Source organism: Neolamprologus multifasciatus, chromosome 16, assembly GCF_963576455.1.
Source record: "Neolamprologus multifasciatus chromosome 16, fNeoMul1.2, whole genome shotgun sequence".
Classification (NCBI taxonomy): Eukaryota; Metazoa; Chordata; class Actinopteri; order Cichliformes; family Cichlidae; genus Neolamprologus; species Neolamprologus multifasciatus.
In genome coordinates, this window is record NC_140454.1 from 32,166,886 (window position 1) to 32,191,444 (window position 24,559).

The following is a 24,559-nucleotide window of genomic DNA, read 5'->3' on the forward strand; positions in this document are numbered from 1 at the left end:
AATGCCCACCAGCTCAACACAGGCACTAACATAATCCAGTATATGTCAGAGGGAAATCAATTTCTCACATAGGGCCATGCAAATTTGGACTATTCTTCCCCTTAATATTGAACACCTTTATTTAGAGACTGCATTTTGTGTTTACTTGTGTTATTTTTGCCTATCATTTGAACTTGTTTGATGATCTCAAATATTTAAGTGTGACCAAAAAATAGGAAATCAGGAAGGGGGCAAACACTTTTTCACACCACTGTATATATAATTTTATTTTCTTGTGGCCCTAATATCTGTTGTGCTCAAACAGAAAATCTCAAAGTAACTTACAACGTACCCAGAAGCCCCCCTTAACCCTATACCATAGCTTTCAACCTAATCTTACCTGATGTGCATCTTCCAAAAAACTACAAGTCGGATCGGCTCAGCCTGCAAGTCTTACACCCTTGTTTGCAGTGTGGCTATTCATTTTCAATTGGAGGCAGAAATTAGTTGTAGCTAGTTGTGATATATATATATATATATATATGTGTGTGCGTGTGTGTGTGTGTGTGTGTGTATACTATACAAAACTATAACACAAGGTTAAAATGTAAATGGCATAAGTGCAGACATAATATAGAAGGGCTTTTTAGAAGTACATTAGTGTATTGCAAATTGATTGGAAAAAATGTAAATAATAGTAATCTTTTTACGCAAATGCATTGTCTATGATGCACAGATGGTTGTGGTAGATGGGAGCTGGGCTGCAGAAGGATGTTTTAGAAGGTGGCTGTTGTGCTTGCATCCTACTGTGAAAATATTTGTATTTGGAGGTGTAAAAATTTCGGGTTCGGATCTGTTAAATGTGAAATTAATAAAAATAAATAGTATATAATCTTTTTAATGGTCCCTTTTTCAAAGTGTTTTCTTGTCCATAAACATGTCAAAAATACCATAAATCTTCATATTTAATTTTTAATTTTATATTAAAATTTATTTGACATAACAAGTATTTTTTTTTAACTCAAAGTTCCTTTTTCTGAAACATGCTACCCTATAGCACAAACCATCTGTCTGTCATTCGAGTGCGCATAACTAACTGTATTTACTTGAAGAAGCTAATTAAAGGATAAATTCTTCAAGTCTCTGTCTGGAGAATCCAGTCAGGATAAGAACCCATCGCTCTGTAAACAGCAAGAATCCTGATTTGTAACAACAGTGAAACACAGCTGTAACACAGGCTCAGCAGGTGGGATGGTGTGATGGTGGACCTCACATATGCTCCCACACATCCGCCCCCAGCTCAGCATCTCTGTGTGGTTCCCAACCTTTTCCATTCACTGCAGGCAGATATGTTGTCTCATTTTCCCCTGCAGCCTCATCCAAGGATTTTAATTATGGAGATTATTACTGGTGATATGGTTTGTTGTATTGTGTTCAGCAAATATTTTCATAGTTTTTCACACTTTTCTGGTTGCCTGCGACACCTTGTTACAAGTGCTAGAACCTGTTTACTGAATCAGGTGCGTGCGTAGAAGGAGGAAGTGCATTTACCTTTAGTCATGGTCCCGGAGGAAACACTTTAACTTATTTTTTAAGAAATTCAAAATAATAGTTTCTTACCAATTTAAAAAAAAATAATAAAAAAATCTCTCTCTGTGAACTGCTCTTAAACTGTCGATATTTAATTTTTAACTTACAGTGCATATTGGAGTCGGCCTGCACAAAATTGTTTTAGATGATTTTAGATCTTTGGTCTGAGATTTAACTTTGACTCTACCAAAAGTGAACATGTGTGTGATTAATGTGGAGCTGTATGAATTCAGTGACAGAGCTATTAAAGTGTGTAAAATTAAGAAAATGCTAATTTTATCATTTGCTGGAGAATATCACATTTATTAATTGTTCCCTTTTAAAAGTACTATGTTGTCCATAAACAAGAAAACACATATATTGAATTTACACATTTTTATTAATAATATGTATGAAGCATATCACAAATGTTTGTTGTTGTTTTTTTTAACTCAACTCTTTATTTCAGTTTGTTTTTCTGAAACAGTCACAGCACAGGAACATGCGTTAACATTAATGCTGAAACATGAATCTATCCGCATTTACTCACATATTAAAAGAAAGTCATTCTTAGCAGAACCATAATCCCTGTTTAATTCTTTTAAATTGATAATAAAATAACATTTTTATTAGAAACGGCACAGATTATTTTACACTATTTTCCTTCTCATATGACATTTATCTAATTAGGCACGGTAAGTTTCTTAGGATACACTTTCTAATTTCTGGTAACTTTAAACCATACATGAGAGGATTTAAAATGGGGGGAATCACAACAAACTCCAGTGACAGAATGATGCCCAGAAATGGATTCAGCTCTTCGAGGTCAATTCTGCTGAGGGAAACATCACAAAACACAGTAATGGAATAATTGACAAAAGTAACAATGTGTGGCAGGCAGCTCTGTATGACTTTGCTCTTGAACAGTGACGAGCGCTTCCTACAAACCAGGAAAATTCGCATATATGTATACAAGACAAAAGCAAGTGGCAGAAACACTGTGGTTACGCTCACAAACATGCCAATAATATTATTGATCACTGTAGGGACACATGACAATTTTACAACAGGCCAGTTGGCACAAAATACCTTAGGTATCTTATTGTCACACAGTGGAAGTCTGGAAGCCAAATAAACACAGGCTGCAACTGAAAAGGCTGGATAGATCCATGCAAAAGCGAGCAACTTGGAGATCACCCTGGAAGTTAGTTTGCTGTGGTAATGCAAAGGCTGGCATATAGCAACAAAGCGATCATATGCCATTATGCCTAAAATAGTAAGCTCATAGGATGCATAGGTGTAAATGATATAGATCTGAGTGAAACAAGCTGAACGTGCAATCAAGTTTGAGTCAGACAGAAGATCTCTTAGAAATCTGAAGAAAAATCCACCAGAGCCATACAGAGAGTTAATTGAGAGGCACATAATAAAAATATACATAGGCTCGTGTAAGGTTTTCTCTCTTGATATTACCACTATTATGACAAGATTCGCTGAGATAATAAAAGTATACAAGAGTAAAAACAAAACAAATGCCGGATAGCGGAACTTTCCTATGTTCACAAACATCGTCAGATTAAAATATAGTGGATGGGAATTGTTTTCCATTATCCCATAGGCAATGGGCAGTACCACAGATGAGCAACACAGAACAACACAATTTAACAGAAATATTTTCAAACCAACCAATAATGTAAAACATTAACAGGTTAAAAAAATATTTGTAATAAATCCGGACAAGTTAGAAAATAAACAACTTTTAGTCTCAGTTATATTTAAAATATAAATTCAGTGTTTTTAAGCCTCACCACAACTGAAAGTCCTTTGTGTTGTCAGTGTGTGTGGTCTGTGGAACAGCAGGTAACCGCTGAGGATTAAGAGCGGTGCTGAGAGCCTCTTTAAATAGTCACACAAAACTGTATGATGGCAGCTGACAGTCATCGTTCCATGGAGAATCTAAAACAATGATAGTTTACATTACTGATGATTGCACTTGTGTACAAAAATACAAATAAGTACACAGTATTATCATGATTCACTCACCAGACACTTTCTCAGTTATACCATGTTCATATCCAGTTTGAGGCTTTTTTTTTTTACTTCATAAATGCCTTAATTCTTTATTTTAGAGGGTCCATATTAATATGATAGCATCACAGAGTTACTGCAGGTTTGTCTGCTGCACGTCCATGATGCAGAACCTGCCATTACACTGCATCTGAACAGTGCTCTTATGGACTGCAATCTAGTCACTGTGGGAAAACCAACATGATCCCGTCTTTGTGACATGGCACGTTAACCTGCTGGAAATACCCATCAGAACATGAGCACACTATGGTCATAAAGGGACGGACATGGTCAGCAACAATTTGCTTGGTAAGTTATGATGGTATCAACACTGGTCCAAGTTCCCACTGCATTCATTAAGGCTGTTTGTGACAAGGATGACGCATGACAGGTCCAGAGGTTTGATTTGAGAGCCAACTTTGCGGCCTGCAGCCTGCAGCTCTCCGCACAGACGCGTTGCCACCACACACACCAACAACCCTGAATCCCCGTGACTCTAACTCTCCGGCCAGATTGCGGATGCCGTGCAGGTGTGTCCGCATGGCACCGCAGACCATGCCCCACCACACTGTTGTCTTTTTATGTGTTTTGATCTTGTTTAATTAAATATAAACAAGCCTCTAAAAATAATCAGTGGTGATTGCCGGCTCGCTGGGGTTTTTGTTGTTGTTGTTTTTTAGCATATTCGTTTGTGTCTGTAAGCTAAATTTTTAAGACCTAATGATGAAACTGCAGCCCATGGGCTCATGGATTGAAAGACATCAAATAGCTCAATGCTTCACTCTGAGGCAAAGATTTGAATTTGTACATGAAGCTTAGGATCAGGAATTGTTTATAGCAAGTAATCCAAACAACACAGCAACATATTAATGGCTAACCTCGTTCAGTCAGATGTTGTCTTGACTAAAGTTTGGTTCATTTTCAGCGCCTTTTTTTGCCATATGATTGCATTTGTCTCTGACTATCAGGGACCCTGAAATTGACTTTTATTCAGTGGAAAAGAGATAACACTCATCCTCCATCTTTGCTGTCCTAATGTGTTTATATTATCCTTAACACAGCTTTGTAACTAGCCACCAGGTAGCACACCATTATATGCCAGCAAGCCCAACTTTAATAACCCTTCAAACATTGCTGCTGTTTAGTTTTTCCATCTTCATTTATGCATAAAGTGATTGCAGAACAGTACATGTTAGTCTCTTAGAAATCCATTAGTCAGAACATGGTACATCATCTTTAGATGGAGACCAGCGAGCTAACTTCCTGCTAACTCCTAATCAGTTAAGTCTCATAAATCCTCTTTTCATGGTCGTCGTTGTAACACCTGGGAGAGCAGCCCTATTATTAAAAGATGAAAGATTTTAGGCTGTTTTTAACTCACTGTTTGTTTAGGTTTGGGAACTGAAGAAGAGTGAACCTGGAAATGGCCAATGACGTCAGAGGCCGCTGTATTTAAACACTGCCTCTGATTGGCTGACTAGAGATTTGTGTTAAAGAGACAGGTTTGTGAGCGTGGGTAGCTAACTGCTGGTGATAGAAGCTGTTAAGTCAAACATGACTTTCAATAGCACCCGTTAACTTTTGAAAGGCCCAAGAGGGGGGGGGGAAATAAGAGAAATATCCTGCGAAGATGACGTCACTTCCTGTTTTGCTGACGTGTGCTGTCACAATGCGATGACCTTTATTCCAATGTAGGAAGTGCCATGAGCAGCTGATCAGATCGGCAAAACGTGTTTGTGGATTGTAATGTTTTTGTTGTTGCCAGCGGTTTTTACGCGATCTTTCCAAAGTGGAAGGAAACCGCGGCCTGGGACAAGTTGAGTGCGTGATATGTAAGTAAAACCCTCCGTTTTCATATGCAAAAAATTATTGCTTTAGCACGTTTTGGTTGCAATTCTGAAACCAAGATGAATTTATACAAGATTGAGAAAAGAAAAATGTTCATGATCTCAGCAGGATAAACGTTTACAGACTATACTATATGTATACTGTGAAAGTAAATAATAGATGTTTTTCAGTGGCCAAGTCAGTCACCTGCAGTCAACCTCACAGAACATTTTCAGGTATTAAAACAATAGTAAAGGCCTGACAGAGTCTCTCAAGGCTGATGTTCAGTAATCTTTGTCTGGGACTTTATTCCACATTTTAAAAACATAACTTATAATTTCGTCTAATTACTTTTGATCCTCTGAAATGGTGGACAGCAGTAAACATATATTATGTTGTTTTGGGATAACTGGGCTGAAATAACTGATGATGCTTATTTGGGAAGGACTTATCGGGTTCAATATTCCAAATCACATTTGAGGTCTCAGGTCCTTACTTTTAACTCCCTATATGTGTATTTAGGTGGATAGAGTGATGCATAATGGAATACTAAAGATGGATTCACATGCATGAAGGATTTATAGGACAGACAAAATCTGTTTCATTTCAAACTTTTAAAACAAAAAAACACACACAGGCATGAATGATGCAAGGACACTGAGAAGAATTGCGTGAGTCCCTCGGCCCTTCTAGATGTCCATCACGGCCATGAACCCCCACGTGTATCTGCCTCAGGTGCCAAAACACAGAGCTTGGGTGATTAGTGTCGGTAAAGTGAACTTGGGTGAGCTGTAGTCAAATAACGTTTAATTCATCTCCTGGTTCAATGTTTGATGAGGCTGAAAGTAATGAGAACCCATGGGATGGCTTACTGCTCAAGTTGGAAATGGTCAACAGGTCATTACCTTCATTATCCCACAGGAGCAATTATACACACTTTGCAACGCCCAGGGGGCTGTGCTGGGTTACCAAATCAAAACAAAGATGTTTTTCAGTGTAAGTGGTCAAGAGAAGATCGCAAACTATGACAAACATAGAGTGAAACCAGCTGACTGACCTAATGAACATGTTTGTGAGACTCTATGATGGCAGCAGTCATAAAATTTATTCCATACATTTATGCTACACTGTATACGCATAAAAGGGCCCATAGCAGTATTTACTTTTAAGGGAACAGTGTTACTACTACTAATACTGTATATGTTCATTTTGTTTTGTTTGTAGTGTAGTAAATATCAGATAAAGGTAGCATGACAGATGGTAAATGGCCTGCATTTGTATAGCGCTTTACTCAGTCCCTAAGGACCCCGAAGCACTTTACACTACAACCAGTCATCCACACATTCACACACTGGTGATGGCAGCTACATTGTAGCCACAGCTGCCCTGGGGCGCACTGACAGAGGCGAAGCTGCCGGCCACTGGCGTCACCGGGCCCTCTGACCACCACCAGTAGGCAGCCAACAGGCAGCCTGGGATCCGACCTTCTGATTAGTGGCTGACCTGCTCTGCCACCTGAGCTACAGCTACCCAGCTCAGGTAGCTGTAGCCACCCACCGACAGATGTTTACTTTGACTATATGAACATTATGTAGGCGTTGGTAATCAGTATTAATTTTTAAATAACTGAATATGAATAACTTATATAATATCTTACTGTACTGTGCAATTCTATGAAGATATAACACATTTTGGGGTAGAAACAAAATTCCCAAATAAGATTCTAAAGTCCTAAATGTTGTCAGCACAAACAAAGTTAGTAGAATTTTAAGCAAAGCAAAAGACATTTTCTGAAAGTTTGACCTTATGTGATCTTGAAGAAGAGGTCAGAGGTTCAAAGTGATATTTAGAATCCTCATATATCATTCCCTACATATCAATATGTTGTTAATGCAAATAATGACAGTAAGAAACATAGTCTTAAATACCTTTTATAATGCATTTTTCTGACTTTGACCATCAGATGAATCTATTGACATTAAAGCAGAGGTCAGAGGTCAAATGTGACATGATATTTTTATGAGGCCTTTTGGCAATTTTTAACCAATAAATCATTAACTGGAGCTTGAACACACTGATGAATTATTCCTGTATTGTTAACATAACTTTACACTCCTACAAAGTTTCATTCAAAACTATCCTGTATGACACAGACACTCAAAAACATAACTTGCTTGGTCGAGGTTATGACAAAGCATTTTATCACAGCAGTTGGCTATAATATAATCATAGCCAGGTATCCTTTGCTAAGATAAACCTTTTTTTCTTGAAGATATACTGTAAGGAATTTGGGGTATTAAGTGCCATCGTACAGTAAAATGGGTGACAGGAAAAATAATAATAAAAATCATAAGTATGTTTTGCGTTCTCACTTGAAATCATGCAATACAGTGACTAAAACTGTAGTGTGTTCTCCACTTTTCTATTTTGTTAATGTTCCAGTATGAGACAGTACAGTCTGTAGAAATTGTCCCATGAAAGGGTTAAGTAAGAGGCCCTGCCCCTGTTGTGCAGCTGAGTTTAGTTCCTGGCTTCAGAGACACCTTTCAACTCATAAGAAGCATTTTTCTGCATCGGTTTTACTTTCTGCTTTTCTTCCCTCAGTGTTTTAAACATATCTCTGCTCTCATGTTTGAGACTGCAGCTTCAGTTCAGTGATTTTTTTCCCTGTTAATGCTTTGATTAATGTGGAAAAACAAAGAGTCCAGTGTGTGTCCGGACAGAAAGCAGCTCTAACAGAGACTGTAGCAGGAAGACAAGAGAAGATATGCAGAAGCTTTATTAACAGAAAAGCAATTAAAGTCAAACGAGAGGCTGAAGGGCAATACGGGTGAACTTTGCTCCACAAAGAAGGCTGCTTTACAACCCAGATTAAAAGGCCGCAGTTGTTAAGAGACGAGTGAAAAAGCAACTCCATGGCATACCGGCTCTTTGAAGGGAAGGATCATGCTTCCATCTACCAAAAGTATCGCTTTACACCTCCAGCAGGGCTCAAGGATATTATTATTCAGTACTTAGATAAAAAGGTATGCTATGCTTAAAATATAATGTGCAAATTATCTTCACATATTGAAGGCCTTTCCTAAGGAAAGACATTAACAAGTAGCAAACTCCTTTCTGCAACTCCAGAAGGGACAGCCACATGAGCTGGCGGTGGATCTGGGATGTGGAACGGGACAGAATTCACGTCTACTGGCACCGCACTTCAAGGAAGTAGTGGGTCTTGACATCAGTGAGTGTCAAGTGGAGGAGGCTAGAGCTGTGCCAGGGAACCCCAACATCACGTACAGGTAGGAGAGCTTCCGAGCTGCAGCCTGTAGGAGTGTGTACAGTAAAGTACTTTGAGCAAGTGATTTGCAAAATCTGCCTTCTTATCTGGCTCACAGCAAGAAAGTAAATAAAAGTTTTCTTAATGCCAAACTGTTCTTTCAAGACCATGTCCACATTTCTCTTATAACTGCCAAGTCCACAGCTTGAAGAACATTTCTATTGTAAATCATTTGTTGAGTACTTCCTTCATGTTTCACCGCAATATATTTTCCCGAGTATTATCAAGCAGATCAGCTTTTAGCTGACTAGATAGAAGGATCCCTTTACATGGGCAGGTTGTGTATCGTGTCTGTTGCATTTGCAGAAAGGGGACAGCAGAGGAGCTTCCATTTTCAGATGGATCTGTAGACCTGCTGACGGCAGCTTCAGCAGCACACTGGTTTGATCAGTCGAGGTTTCTGCCAGAGGCAGCTCGGGTCTTGAAACCCAGAGGCTGCATGGCTCTGCTGGGCTTCAGCGATTATAACACCAAACCCACCTACCAGAACTGTGGAGACAGGCTCAAAAACATCTATGAAGAGGTAGGTGCAGACTGATAATCAGAGTAGTGTTAAAGTCCATTCCCATGTGCACCGTTGGATTCCTTTCAGTGCTCCTGGATCTCTCCCTGAACGTGTCCTGTTCTACTCAAACATCCATGTGTGCATGTGCGTTATCACCTCGTCAATCAAACATCGACTTTGCCAAAGAGCCTGCAGCGTCTGAGACAGAATCAGCTCATGAATGTGACAAAGAACACTTTTTTGCAAAATGCCAATTCTTTTCACTTCATACAAAGCGTCATTTGTAAATTTTCTCGAAGTTTAATTACTTCAGCTGCAGTTTTTCAGTATATTTTCATGTTCAGTGAGAGAAATCTGGTCTGTTTAGAGTCAGATTCAGTGCTGTGACTGAGGATCTGTGTCTAGTTTTGTTAAACGTCATCACTGACAATGTTTGTTCACATGTGAAGGTGGATTCAAACATCTTCCGAGCACGTGTCTTTATGTGAGAGAAGAATAAAACTCGAGCAGTGATACTGTCCTGAAGTAATCTAACTGTAGCGAATCAAAGTGCAACAAACTCTCTGTGAAGTTAACTTTCTCAGTTTCAACATCAGCAACGTGGTTAATTTTTAGCGCTGACAAAACCTGGTGCAAAAACGCTGCTTTTGTTGCTTTCCAAGAAGAGTTTCAGATCTCTGTTCCTGCTCTGCTTCCATGAAGTTCTTGTATTTCACTGTGTTTAGTCTCATTCTTGATGATTCAAACTGTAATCTTTCACCACAGAAATCTGCTTTCCACAAACAAACCACACAGCTTTACTTCTGACTTCAGTAAATACTTAGAAGTCTTGTCTTATTGAAAACTTCACATTCCACATCAGTCTTTCTTTTGTCACTGTGACATCTCTCGGGGCTAGAAACCTTCAGAAACAGTCACGGTGCATTCCTTTGTGCACATCTACATACTGTGCACAAGGTTAAGGTGGAACACCCAACTAAATATAGTTTGGCCTAATGTAGCGTAGACTAAAGGTTTGGGGAAAGAGCTAGCAATTCTGTCCCTTAACAAAATCGAACACTACAGCTAAGCCTTCTCTCTGTTATAAAATGCATAACTTTTTATTTTAAAATGTTTGTACTTTGGTAAATGTCTCTTGTTGAAGAATAATACTGGGCACTGACTGTTTTGAGAATCTCATATTTTTGTAAAGTCACTATTTGCAGCAGTTCCACCATTCACTGCTTTAATGTATCTTTTGTTTGTGTTTTTTAGAAATGTACTACTTTGACAGCTTTTGCAGACAGTCACATAACAAATGGTGCAGTACCATCTCACACCTCTATGAACTCACTTCCAGGTGAAGCAAGCGCTGCAGCCGTACATGAGCAACCGAGTAGCTGTAGCTGAGGGTAAGCTGGACCTGCTGTACTCTGCCATCCCGTTTCCAGACAAAGAGAGGTAAACACAAACACATCCCTGTCTTTATGCTGCCTCTGTGATGGCTAAGTAAAAACCACTTAAGCACAAAAACAGCATTAACTTGTTGCTTCAGAGGAAACTCACTGCCAATAATACAAACTTAGACTGGAATGATTTTTTCAGCTGTGTGTAAAACTAATCTCGTGCCTTATAGGAGACATTATTGGTGCTTTTTCATCAGATTCATTGTATTATTTTACTGATCCGACAGGATTGATTGTTTTCAAGCAAAGTCCTTGATCTCAGTGAGGCATCTGGTGGGTTTCATGCAAAGCTGGTCCATGTTCCAAGCCTACGCTTTGAAAGACCCCAAAGGTGCTGAAGAGCTGCTGTCCAACGCTGAGAGGAGGTCACCTGCACACACAAACTCAGATATTTAACTGGCCCGTGCCTGTTATTGTGATCTGACTCACACTTTTTGGTGTCACTGATCTTCTTACAGGTTCATTCAAGAGATGGGAGTCACGTCTCCTGACACTGAAGTGGAGCTTGAACTGGATTATTTCTGCATCCTGGCCTGCAAACCACATTAATCAACACTTCAACATTCAGTGAATATCACTGAGAGATACATAAACCTGTTGTTCTAAATAAACCATGTTTTTATCAGCAGATTCTGTGTTTTACTGATTTTCTTGAACTGGACACATGTTTCATTTTGAAGTGAATAACCTCTTTAAACCGGTGTCTGACATGCACAGTCACAGGTTACGTAAGTGGAAAGAAAGAATTGAAGATTAACCAGCTGTGTCACGTCAGGGGGTGGAGGTGGGTGGGTGCTTAGATGAGTCTGTCAACGGTCTTGATATTGTGGGTGGCTTGTCCTCTTATTGTAACCATATCAGTGCCCCTTCCTTAATATTTCCAATAGTTAATCTGATGTTCCAGCTGAAAGAATAGCTGTCATTATCACTCGGAAATCTATTTAAGAGATTTTTTACTTAATGAACTGTCAGAATCAACAGATATGTCTTAGTGTAGGTATTATTTAGGTGTAGTGTAAAATCCATCCATCCCCTCGTTTCCACTTCTCATGGTGGGGTTGGAGCCTATCCCAGCTGTCCTAGGGTAAGAGCCAGGGTACACCCTGGACATGTCCACAGTCTGTCGCAGGGCTAACACGCAGGCTGTATCCCAATTCAGGGTCTGCAGCCTTAAAGTACGCAGCCTCAACGGTCCTCAAGTGCCGCGTACTCAAAGACCGCTAAGGCCGGAAGTGCGAGGCTTGTGAAATAGGACGGTCTAGCCTCCGTCACGCTGCCCAGGTTGCCTAGCAACCATGATACTAACAGCTGGAAACGTTTCATACAGCTTTGTTTGACAGAAATGAAGGAGAAAATCTTTGTTCATTTGTTTGTTTGTTTCTACATGAGCTTTGATCATTCTCTGATTAAGCTCAGCTATTGAACGGCGTATATTTTAAAGTAAAGGCTGTAAAACCAAGTTAGTACAAACGTCACTTATGTCACATAACTTTGCCGACATGTGGCCAACGGTAATGTTTTAATGTTCTTCGTTATTAAACATTTGCACATAAATAAGTGACATAATATTCAGTGCTTAGTTTACAAAGTTACTCTTCGGGCGCTCCTCATCCGCCGTTTTTTTTCGGCAAAATTATCCACACCCACTGCCGCGCTATGCATTCTGGGATATGTTGGGCCACGAAGTCTACACCGCCACGTCCTTAAAATTCAGGGAAATTAAGGACGCATTTGAGGGCCGCATTTCGAGCAGCCTTCGAATTGGGACAGCCTTCGTCGCGGCGCTGTGATGTAATCGGCCTTAAAATGCTGCCTTTAAGGCTGCAGACCCTGAATTGGGATACAGCCATTGACAATCATTCGCACTCACATTCACACCTTCAGGCAATTAAGAGTTTCCAATCAGCCTATGACCACTAACTGCATGTCTTTGGACTGTGGGAGGAAACCAGAGTACCCGGAGAGAACCCACGCAAACACAGGGAGAACATGCAAACTCCACACAGAAAGATGATGGTGGACTTGAACTCAGGACCTTCTTGCTGTGACGTAACTATCCTAAATACCGTGCCGCCGTAGTAGCGCATGTGAAATGCACTTTACAACTTAAAGTGGCCTAATGGGATCAAGATGAACTCACTGTGCCAAATGTGTTTTGCTAAGTAACTGTAAATCTCTCAAGAAAAGATATCGCTGACGTTCATCATAATTACTTCCTTGGAGGTTTTTTCCTGAACGTAATCCATCCTTCTAAAGGTACCTCACACGTGGGAAAAGAGGAAACCATTACGTTTCCTTGCAAAATAAAATGTGTTGTAGGTGACATTTAAACTTTTTGGTACAGGAAATACTGAAAGACTCCACTTTAGCTGTAACACACAAACAACACATTGCTGACACACACACACACACACAACCTCAGCCAGGAGTTTTTATTGGTTGTGACGGGAGCACATGACCCGTAATCTAACCCTTTTCTCACACAGCGCTTTTGAGCTTGACCCAGATTTCAGTTTAATGTTAATATCATGGCTTAAATTTGACATTTAGAATATTAGAAATTATGTAGGGAAAGAAGAAAACAACAACATTATTATAGCAACAAGCAAAAAATAGGAGTATAAAAAAAAGACTGTCTCTTTAAAAGGCTCTAATTATGAAGCAAAGCAGGTTTTGGCAGGAGTGGGACCCCCCACTCCACTGTGTGTCTTTCTTTGTGTTTGTGACTTACTGCTGATTCTCACAGTGGAGTGTAGAGTTTCACTTCTCTTATCTGGTCAAAAAGAAAAATACACAGACAAAAAAACAACAACACCACATTAGGTAACTTATTACTTAAACTGATGCTGGTTCAGCTGTTTAAGAAGGCTTCAGCTCACCATGGCCTACCGCCTGTTTGAAGGCAAGCAGCATGCTTCTTCCTACTGGAGGTACAGGATCTCTCCATCAGATCATCTATTTCAACACGTGCTCGACTTCTTGGAAAAACATGTAAGTGTGACAAATGCTTCGAGAATCCTTTCCACTGTAAACTGCCATCAAACCTTTACAGCGCGTTAACAACATGTTGAATATTTTGTCAGAAAGGTCGGCCCTTTGAGCTGGCAGTGGACGTGGGCTGCGGCTTAGGACAGGGCACTCTGCTGCTGGCCAGACACTTCACCTGTGTGGTGGGCACTGACGTGAGTCCCGCCCAGCTGGAAGTGGCTTTGCAGCACGCTAAAGAGCCGAACATCACATACAAGTAAGAAAAGACCAAACAAGTCAGAATTTATCAAAACTCATGCCTGTAAAAAAATAAAATACCACAGTTAATGCTACATCATTTGTTCAGTTCTAGTAGGAGAATGTTCCATAACGTGAGCCACACAGCATGACCAGCCTTCACAGGACAGGGGTTACATTGTTCTGCCGCCAGCTACGTGTTTTCAGAAGTCCTGCATAAACACTCTGAAAAATGATCAAAAGTTTCACTTGGCCTTTGCTCCTCTTTCATCTTCAGACAGTGTGGTGCCGAGGAGCTGCCACTCGCTGACAGCTCAGTGGACCTGGTGACGGCCATGTCTGCCTTCCACTGGTTTGACAGGCCACGCTTTCTCGAAGAGGTCCACAGGGTCCTGAAGCCCCGCGGCTGCTTAGCCTTGCTCAACTACACCATTGACATGGAGCTCAGCTACCCCGACTGCTGCTCGCACTCACTAAACCAAGTCTGCAAAGAGGTGCTCGCATAATATCCACCTAGAATAGACTGCTGTGTTTTCATTACCACTGTTTATAGTCTAGTGGTTTTTAAAGTAATGCAGCAAAACCATTTCTGGAGAAACTCTTGAGCGCTCACTTATACACCACAAAGTCAACATGATTACTAAAACAACTCTTTTCTTTAAGACTAAACATTATTCAAGCCTCATATTCATGTCCAGGAAGGTGATTTCAGTTAAAATAGTTACATTTAAACTAAATCATTCTTACAGAAAAGATTTATGTAAAAAGGATTAGATGTTCCTGTGTTTAAAGTCTGTTTTAGAGGGTAAAAAAAGTCCACCTTAACTAATAAATATATAAGGAAGGAGGGTTTGTGTGCCACTCAGATGTTATTTTATAGGAATGTGAGCAGTGAATAACGGCGCTTTCAAAAAACAGCAAAAAGATAATAAATAATAATAAAGGAAGCATCTCCTCTCTGCTTTCGGTGGAGTTTTATGCACCAGCTTCATTGCCACATCATCCAGAGAAACAGCACTTGGTACAGTGCAAACATAAGGACACAGACCTCATCAGAGTTTGGATTACTTTGTTGTTAAGAAACTAAGATGATGTGCGTTGCCATCTAGAGGGCGTTTCTGGTAAAACAGCCTGAGCTGAGGGGTGCAGTTGTTTGAGTTGATGAGTGAGGTGCACTAACTTTGAGTGGACTGTAACACACAGCTCATAGTTATCATAACTTGAATATTACTGAGTTATGTCTGGTTGATGCTCTTTGTCATATTATTAACAAATTCATAATAAATACTTCTCATGGCCTTTTCTGTTGGATTTGCCAGTTTTATGCAGCGTTGCAGCCGTACCGCAGCCCCCACCTTGGAGCGAGCTCTATTAACTTGTACCGGGAGGCCTTAGAAACTATTCCCTACCCTCACAAGGAATGGTAAATAATCCTAACTCTAATTGTTTCTTAATATGGAATTTTCACAGCAGACCAGCATTACTAATGTAACAGACGTCTGTGAAGGTTCTCAGTCATCCAGGTCATCGTAGTCAAAGGAGCTTCTGGACTTCTTGAAGTTGCTTGAAGACGTTTCACCTCTCATCCGAGAAGCTTCTTCAGTTCTAAGGTCAAATGGTGGAGAGTCCCAGATTGTACACCGGCTACATAGGGGATGACAATGTTGTTGCGTCTGTCCTGTCCGTTAGACGCAACAACATTGTCATCCCCTATGTAGCTGGTGTATCAGAAAAAGCATGACATCCCGGTGCATTTCAGACCCAGCAACACACTCAGACAAAAACTGGTTCACCCGAAAGACAAAACTCCAAAACACAGACTTAACAATGTGGTGTTTGCTGTACAGCAGCGAGGAATGCCCAGACCTCTACATTGGAGAGACCAAACAGCCACTTCACAAGCGCATGGCACAACACAGAAGAGCCACCTCCACAGGACAAGACTCAGCTGTCCATCTGCATCTAAAGGTCAAATGTCACTCTTTGAGGATGCCAATGTTCACATTTTGGACAGAGAGGACAGATGGTTTGAAAGAGGAGTGAAAGAAGCATCTATGTCCACTGTGAGCGACCATCTTTGAACAGAGGCGGTGGTTTACGACACCAACTCTCTGCCATCTATAATCCAGTTTTGAGATCCCTTCGCAGACGCCTTAACGCCCACTCACATCCTGGGCCATCTGACCTCAGGAGTTCGCATGATAAGGTGGGGCCAGGTTTCACAATGAGCTCACCCGAAACTCTGGCTGATTGGGACCCACACCCAGTTTCACACCTTGGCTCAGGCGATTAGAGGATCATCAGGGGGTCCTTTTGTCCCTCTGTGGGGGGAAACTCCCACCAGGTTTATATCTGGGACTCCCCACCATTTGACCTTAGAACTGAAGAAGCTTCTCGGATGAGAGGTGAAACGTCTTCAAGTAACTTAAAGAAGTCCAGACGCTTTTCTTTGCAAGCTCCTTTGACTAATGTAACAGACATTTTAATTCTTTCCAGCATATACATGTTGTGTACTTTGTAATTTGTAACATTTAAAAAAAAATATCACTGTAGTTATTTTAATGTTCAGCACCACTTTTAAAAAAAAATCCCCTTGGCATGTCTGATGGGTATTTTATTTATCTCTCTCTCTCTCTCTCCACTGACCGCGTTCATGCCGCGAGTGTATTTTGTGTTACAGGCAGGAGTGTTTGTGTGACAGAAAGACCATGCCTCTGTCCAGCTACATGGGGCTGGTGGAGTCTTTCTCCAGCTATCAGGCTCTGCTGAGAGACGACCCGCAGGAGGCCTCCAGGCTCTCCCGGGACATCTGTCAGAGGTGAACCTTCACGGTGTATATGTGTCATAATGACAATAATGTGTTTTGACAGTTTAATGTTCCTCAGTGTTAAAATCTATTACATACAGTAACATGACGAACATGTCAGCAGGTTTTGTGGGTGATAATAATGTCAGTGGAAAAACACAACAACACACAATTATAGGTGTAAGACTGCCATTCGTTGTTGTCTAAACGAGTCCCTCTAGCTGAATTATCATGCGCTCTGCTTCCTGTGTTTCTCTGCATAGGCTGATGTCTGTAATGAAGGTGACCTCTGCAGAGACAGAGGTGGTGGTGGCTGTCAAGTATTACTACCTTTTGGCCTGCAAACCACAGGAAGCCTGACACCTGTCTCCTCCATTATTATTATTATTATTATTTTTTTAAACAACAAAAATGAACCTAATTAAGGATCCAGTAGAAAACATGTCCTGTTTTTGTTTTCTCTTCAGTTTCTCTGTGCACAAATGTATCTCTTCGATACTCAAAATTAAGGACAAGCTCAGAAACAAATGGTGCTATATAATGCTTTAATTACATAATTTATTTCCTGTATTTTCACTAAAATTAGTCACGTGTGTACATTTACCGTACAAACATGAGTGATATTCATCATCGCACTTAATAATCCAGCTTTTATAAAACCAGCCTTTTCATAGAGAAGTTGCACAGAAAGGTTGTGCAGATATTGATTATCTGCTTAATACGCACTTTTCCCTATAAGCATAGAATTATATACTCAGGGTTTGCATCAGATTGCTTTAGTAAATTCTCAGAAACGTGTGAAGCCTTCATGATGTTTCATAAGTTGCCACTAGAGGGAGGCATTGATCAATGTTCTACTGATGACTGAGACCATTCCGATCAGGTTTTTGTAAGTCTGGCAAAGCACCACCATTAAAACCCGACTGCTGCGTCCTTGGTTTCTTCATCATCATCATCAGTGTCTGCTTGGCTTCATTGCCCAGGAGGAGATGTAAATGAAGGCCCTGTTATCTTAATGTCAGTGTGCTTAGGCCATTTTCAACCTTCAATCTTTGAAAGTTCATCGGAGCTTCTCTTAAATTTGTTTGCTCAGAATCTCAGTGAGAAAATAGAATTTCCTTACCTATCAGAAGGGGTTGGAGTTGCTATTGCTTCTTAACAGTTCTCTATGACCTTGTATCACTCTTGTCTACAGGGCTTTAGAAAACCTTTGAACTTCTCAGGGCCCTCATCCCATTACAGACCACAGTGGATTTATGGGCTTGATCTCCAGACTAATCCTTTTGTATTCTTGTCTTTACTGAGCTAAGAGTAACTTTGTCATGTTTGTTATGCTTAAAATAGCCTCAATTATGTTCTCATAAACCCTAACTTTCTAACTGAGGGCCTTTATTATAAACACATTATAGCACTGGCAGTGCAGGAGTGTTAAACATTAGAGTGCCACTGCTGGCATGACTTGAGATCATGGTTTGACTCAGGAGGGCCAAGTAAGCATGTTTGCCTAATCTGAAGTTGGTTTGCTTTTTCTTTAACCTGACAGGACATCCTCAAAATATGTAGTTACCTACATTTTGTTTCACTCTTTATCATTTTATTTTTTACAGTATCTTCTTGTCTTCCTCCTCTGACCAGGCAGAAGTATCTAACAGAATCTGTTAAATAGTGAAAAACATGATATTCTCACTTCCCGCTTTTTGATTTTCTTCTTCTTCCAATTTCTGGATTTTTAAATGATTTTTTTTACCTTTAACTTTTTAGTTTCCTTTGAGCATTATTGCAGTTTTTTACTGTTTAATGTAATTAATGTAGTGAAGGCTACAGCTGATTTAAACTATGATAGAATAATAGTTGTAAATAATATTACTTTCATGTATTAAATACAACAATTTACTACGGCACATCTGCGTCCTCCTTTCTGTCTGATGTTTCAAGTGCATGGGCTCCATTCAGATCTCATTATAAGCCCCCTGCTATCATCTAAAGAATATGGGAGGAAATCAATAGCTGTCTGTCCTTTGAAATCACATCTGTTCTGTCAGGCTGCTGACAAAGCTTAGCAGAAAGTCAGCTTGAAGTGATTTATTTTTATTGATCTGCTTTTGAATTACGTCTTTGCACAATGGGGTACTCTGTGCATGCATCTCTGCAGACTCCACATCTTTGGACACAGTCTGTGTCTATGTAAGAGTTTCTGATTTTAATGGGAAATGATTAAAAATAATGTGAAAGCTGAGAATAATTTGAAGACCACCTGGAAGTCAAGAACACAAACAAACCAAGATCAGAATCTTCAACTCTGATATTAAATCAGTTTTGCTCTGTGGTGCAGAACATTGGAGGATGAGAAAGGCTACATCAATAGCACACAGACCTTCATCAGCAGCTGTCTAACGAACATTTTAAAGACTTACTGGTCTAATGTGATCTGCAATGACCTGTAGGAAAAAGCAAAACAAAGACCTGCAGAAGAAGAGGATGAGATGGGTAGGACACAAGGGAACACCACCACTAGACGAGCCTGAAGGAAAGGAAAAAAGAGGCAGCCCAGAGTTTGAATAAGCAAATATTTGAATATGCAAATATGAGCTAGAGCTCATTTGCATCCTCCTCCATCCCTATGCAATGATCAAACAGAAGCAAAGGGCTCAGGGAGAGTTTAGTTTTGTCAGCGCACGTGTGCGGTGATTTGTGAGTGAAGAAAACTCCGTCAGAGACGCCAGGCTCTGATAGTAACTCTCATTGAATTCTGCAGAATGCGCTGGAGCAACTTCAAACCAACTGAGATGTTCCATCAAACAGTGAGCATGTCTGATGTGTCTGCTAAACACGCGTTTCCATCTGTGCAGTCTTGAATGTTATGCATTAAAAACCAAAGCAAGGATATTAATAACAGACAAATAATTTTTTAGAGCATACATCGTAAAATGAACACAAGCACAAACAGTCCTCTCGTGACTCAGTAAGCCTGTGTTTTCTGGTACTTGCAAACACTGCACATTACACATCAGCTTCCCGCATGCCCGAGGACAGCATGACCAAATACTGCCATCAGGGTCTACTTTTTGACACAATTCTTCTTTCAGCACTTTGCCCTGTCACGTCGCATATTCCTAAAGCTCAACTACGACAATAACACCACATCTAATGGTACATGAGCAAAGGTGGATTGCTTGTAATGGGTTTGACACAAAAGTTATGCCTTTTTCTGACATGACAAATTTGAGCCTGATACACGTTCTCTGGCAGCACTACGCTACATGTCTTACTCTGCTCAGGAATCACTACTGCAGGGAATTTCAGCTCATAACATTCTTCTACATTTCACACATAAATTAGTCTGAAAGAAAAGCCAGCAGGTTAATGGCTGTCTGTATTTACCATCAGGTATAAGCATGACTGATCTGCAGCTATACGCAACAAACTCTGATCTTCTGTGTGTTCAGACACTTTTCTATCAGAACCAGCACAAACGTTTTGTTCTTTTGTTTTTTTAAACTTTGAGCCACAGAAGCTCATCTGTCGGATCAGACCTTAAATCCTCATGTGCATCCATGAACCTTGGTGGTCCATGACCCATCACTGGATTACCACTGTTCCTTCCGTGGACCACTTTTGATCGATCCCTATAAACCAGGAGCAGAGCTGTGGTTGTGATCCAGTCATCTAACATCACAGTTTGGCCTTTTGTCAAACTCAAAACTCACCGTTTTTCCTGTTTCTAACATCAACTTTGAGGACAAAATGTTCACCTGCTCCCTGAAATAGTCCATCCACTAACAGAAGAGATAATCAGTGTCATTCAGTTCACCTGTCAGCGGTCAGAGCATTACACCTAATCGGAGTAAGTGTTAGTGCAGAGATGGACTGGCATCCTGTCGGCACTGTGCTCTGTAAAACCCCTGTTCCCTGAATCAGACAAGGAGGGATTGTTTTTTCTCACACAATAGTAACAGATTTTTGATAGAACCTAGCTGATAATAGCAAGTTGGCAACAGACATAATAACGGTATAAAAAGGATATCACAAGCATTACTCATGTTCTTGTGGATACATTTTCCTTTAAACTGAGTGGACACTGTGCCAACATCTGGGTCATTTGGTCCAGTGGGGAGAGCAAAGCCCCAAGTGTAACTTTTTGTTTCTGCATGATTAAGACTGGAGCCTCTGGGGCTGATGTCACTGCTGCTGCAGTCGCAGTGTGATCTGAATTGACAGCCAGACATGACTTTATTGTACATTAAGAGTAACCAGGGGAACTTCTGGGGACATTTAAGAAAAATCTTTGTTAAAACTATTTTTTCTTTTTATTCTGTACTTTGGTTTCTGAAAAAATATGAGCAAATCTTTGGTTCACCCATAAACTACAGATGTTTATTGTGCCAGTTAGAAAATGAATTAGAAATAACAAAGACGGTTCTTTTTAGCCGTTGTCCTTGGATACAAGCACATAACATACAGTGATTTAATAAAGTACCAATAACAGTTTAACTGTATTTACATTATTTAGGTGACCTGCAAATTGTCACCAAAGAAATAATTAAAATATACAGTCATTTTAAGTGTTGCATAACTAATTTTGCAGAAAACAAGCAATATTTCCCCATCCTACATTATAAGTATGCTGTGGAGCCATATTATTGAGTGACTTACCTTTTTACATCGTTATTTATTAAAATAGTTTTTAATCGTCCTTATATTGATGTGCATGATGGATATTCTATGTTTATTTGTTCTTTTTTGCTTACTCTGTACTTAGAAGCTACTGAAATTGGCCGATAATATAATAATTTCTTTGTGTTCTGTAAAAACTTGACTTGTTACTTATTGTACTTACTATCTGTAAGTACTTGTAGGTAAATATAATCACATTGTAATTTCAAATAAAATACACTGAAATTCCATTCAGCTGATTTTGTACTGTATGAACTTGCTTGTAAATTTTAGGAATAAATAAATAAATATAGCAGATTGTTTTTGTTTACTTTCAAGGAAGCTGTGTAATGAAGCTGGCTCAGAAGTGAATAATTACATGGAAATGCGATGACTGGTATCCTGTGGTTTAAAGTTGGAACTCATTAGTTTTGCTGTAACTTGATAATAAAGTCACCAAAAGCGGTGAGCAGTCTCGACTTAAAACGTCAAATTACTGTGACATTAAATCAAGTCAGTACCTCAAAATAGCACATGCACTGTGAGGAGCGCACAGCTTCAGTCGGTTAGAGTTATAAAATAATAACTTGTGTAATATTTTCCAAGCAGCGTGACTGAATCTGAGTCACGGAAGGGAAATGAAGATTAAAGATCTGCCTTCAAGGACAATCCAGAGCCACCGGCTTGTAGACAACATAGCAGCAGAAGATAAATCCTAATATGTTTCTATGGGACTGTTTTTTTCACTTGGGCTGAATACTTTCCAAGGCACCGGTGGGCTTCAAACATCAAAGCTGACAGAAGCTAATTAAACATTTCAATTTCAAGATGTTTCTGAAAAGATAAACAGAACTCAGAAATTCCTTAAGGGGCATTTCTGTCAGTTAATTGCCTCCTTTGGGTATAAAAGTAACAAACTTTGTTTTAAATCCCCCTCTTTAGTCTGTTTTGATCTCTGAGGCCCTGACGTGACAGTATACATAATTTTAGTAAATGTCTTGATTTTCAGTACTGGATTGGGGTCATTTAAGGACAGAAAGTCTAATTTGTCTATTTCTTTAGTCTGTGTTCTTGATCTCTCGCTCTCTCTTTAGGCTAAAACTCTCATTGATTTATGAGAGTATTTATTTGCTCAGGGTTCGAGTGTAATTTTTGCACTATTCATTATAAATATTTACTTATTTACTTTGGTTCTCGATCTCTACAATGAAGCACCAACACTCCCACAAATAAATACAGATGTACGCTTTGTTGTTACTGGACATCCTCCAAATAACAAACGCATTGCGTGAAGCGAGGAAGTGAACGTAACACGGTCACGGGGTAAATCCTTTGGCCAGAAAGCCTGATGGCCAACACCTGTCTAAACACGTGTAGATGAAAAACAGAATGCGCACCCGCTGCAAGATTAATACGCCCCTCCTGTTTTAAGACCCTTATCTAATCAGACGGGTCAGTCAAGAGCATGTGCTTGTTTACAGTGACAGCACCACCCTCGTTCCTTGTTCAACTGGCCGAGTGAATGAACAGTTTTGTCCAAATACTTTAGGGCGAACTGGGTTTGCTCCAAGAAAAATGCGCTGTTCTGTCAAACAGCAAATACTTCGCTTTATATTTCTGAGTGTGTTTGTGTGTCTTTGTGCAGACATGGCAAACAGGAGGTTTTCATTTTATACATAGATGCTTCTTCATCCTAACGTTTGAATTTATGAGCCTTTGCCCTGCACGGCAATGCAAGAGAACACCTTCACAGATAGATAGATAGATAGATAGATGGATGGATGGATGGATGGATGGATGGATGGATGGATAGATAGATAGATAGATAGATAGATAGATAGATAGATAGATAGATAGATAGATAGATAGATAGATAGATAAAATTTTAATTCAAACATGAAGATATAACTGAAATAACAAGAGAAAAAAGAAAAACAAAACTTAAAAACCATCACGTTTCATGTATATATCTTTGTCTACAGAATGAGCATGCTCAGAGTTGGATGAAGTCTACACTTTTCCTGTTCCTATCCCGTATTTCAACATTTATTACTTACAAGTCCATATTCAGAATTCAACATTATATGATCCATACATGTTTAACTATATACAAGTCTGCACTCATATACAACACATAAACACACACACATAAAACAATTTTAGCACTTAAACCAAAACAATAACAAACTACATTTTTACATAAACTAAGCACGGTGTGGTTAACACCTGCTTAATCTCTGAGCTTATTTTATATCTGTGTTACAAACCTTAATGAGCACTTGAAGCTTGGGTTACTCTGGCTTTGATCTATAAAAAGGAGGACGAGGCTTCAATAGAGCACAGTGAGACAACTCAGTCACTGAGAGGAATATTTCCTATATTCATGCAATTAGGGATGCAACGATACCAATTTTTTCAAACCGATACGATACGATACTTGGATCTGAGTACTTGCTGATACAGAGTACAAAAAACGATACTTCTACCACACACACACACACACACACACACACACACACACACACACACACACACACACACAAATGCAATGAATTGGAAGACAGGTTTTATCATATTCCCTGCCAATAAAAAATAAAATCTTAATAAAAATGACCACAAAAAAATTTCAAGTGAAAAATAAGCACTTCTGTTAAATTATTGCAGAGTCTCCACATTGTAATTTTACAAAATATCACTGAACTATTGGCACTGTCTCGAGCTTTCAGAATAATAAATAAACACTTCTGTTTGGAATAAAATAAATACAAATTAGGTTTGAGAATAAAATAAACTTTTAAATTATTGCAGAGTGTCCATATTGTAAACAAACAAACAAAAATAATTATTATAAAATAAATAATAAATAAAATAATAATTGGCCCCCTAGTGGCCAATCTAAAAAACTACAACAGAAATGACAAGCCACCCTCTGATTAATGAAATAAGTTGGTATCGGTTCATGGTATCGTTAACTTTTACGAGTATGAGTACACACACATTTTACAGTATCGGCCCCGATACCCGATACCAGTATCGGTATCGGTGCATCCCTACATGCAATTTATTATTTTTAAACAATCGTGTGAATTTGTGAACTGATTACTTTTCTTGATTTCATCTGTACAGGTGTTCTACACACTAACTCATGTGACTGT

At 39.5% G+C, this 24,559-nt stretch overlaps 3 protein-coding genes across 3 annotated transcripts; 2 read left to right on the forward strand and 1 right to left on the reverse strand.

The window, feature by feature from the left end:
• Positions 1–1,978: 1,978 nt before the first annotated feature.
• On the reverse strand, positions 1,979–3,278 carry LOC146501105 (olfactory receptor 6N2-like). Its single transcript, XM_085136115.1, has one exon. It carries the CDS (start codon positions 3,154–3,156, stop codon positions 2,227–2,229), a length of 930 nt encoding a protein of 309 aa, XP_084992241.1. The 5' UTR covers positions 3,157–3,278; the 3' UTR covers positions 1,979–2,226.
• A 2,263-nt stretch (positions 3,279–5,541) lies between these two features.
• On the forward strand, positions 5,542–11,348 carry LOC146501106 (putative methyltransferase DDB_G0268948). Its single transcript, XM_085136117.1, has 6 exons — positions 5,542–8,468; positions 8,572–8,732; positions 9,077–9,293; positions 10,615–10,715; positions 10,948–11,085; positions 11,179–11,348. The coding sequence occupies exons 1-6, from the start codon at positions 8,358–8,360 to the stop codon at positions 11,267–11,269; spliced, it is 819 nt and encodes a 272-aa protein (XP_084992243.1). The 5' UTR covers positions 5,542–8,357; the 3' UTR covers positions 11,270–11,348.
• Positions 11,349–13,490: 2,142 nt separating this feature from the next.
• On the forward strand, positions 13,491–17,149 carry LOC146501107 (putative methyltransferase DDB_G0268948). Its single transcript, XM_085136116.1, has 6 exons — positions 13,491–13,711; positions 13,804–13,964; positions 14,223–14,439; positions 15,265–15,368; positions 16,626–16,763; positions 17,015–17,149. The coding sequence occupies exons 1-6, from the start codon at positions 13,601–13,603 to the stop codon at positions 17,109–17,111; spliced, it is 828 nt and encodes a 275-aa protein (XP_084992242.1). The 5' UTR covers positions 13,491–13,600; the 3' UTR covers positions 17,112–17,149.
• Positions 17,150–24,559: the final 7,410 nt, after the last annotated feature.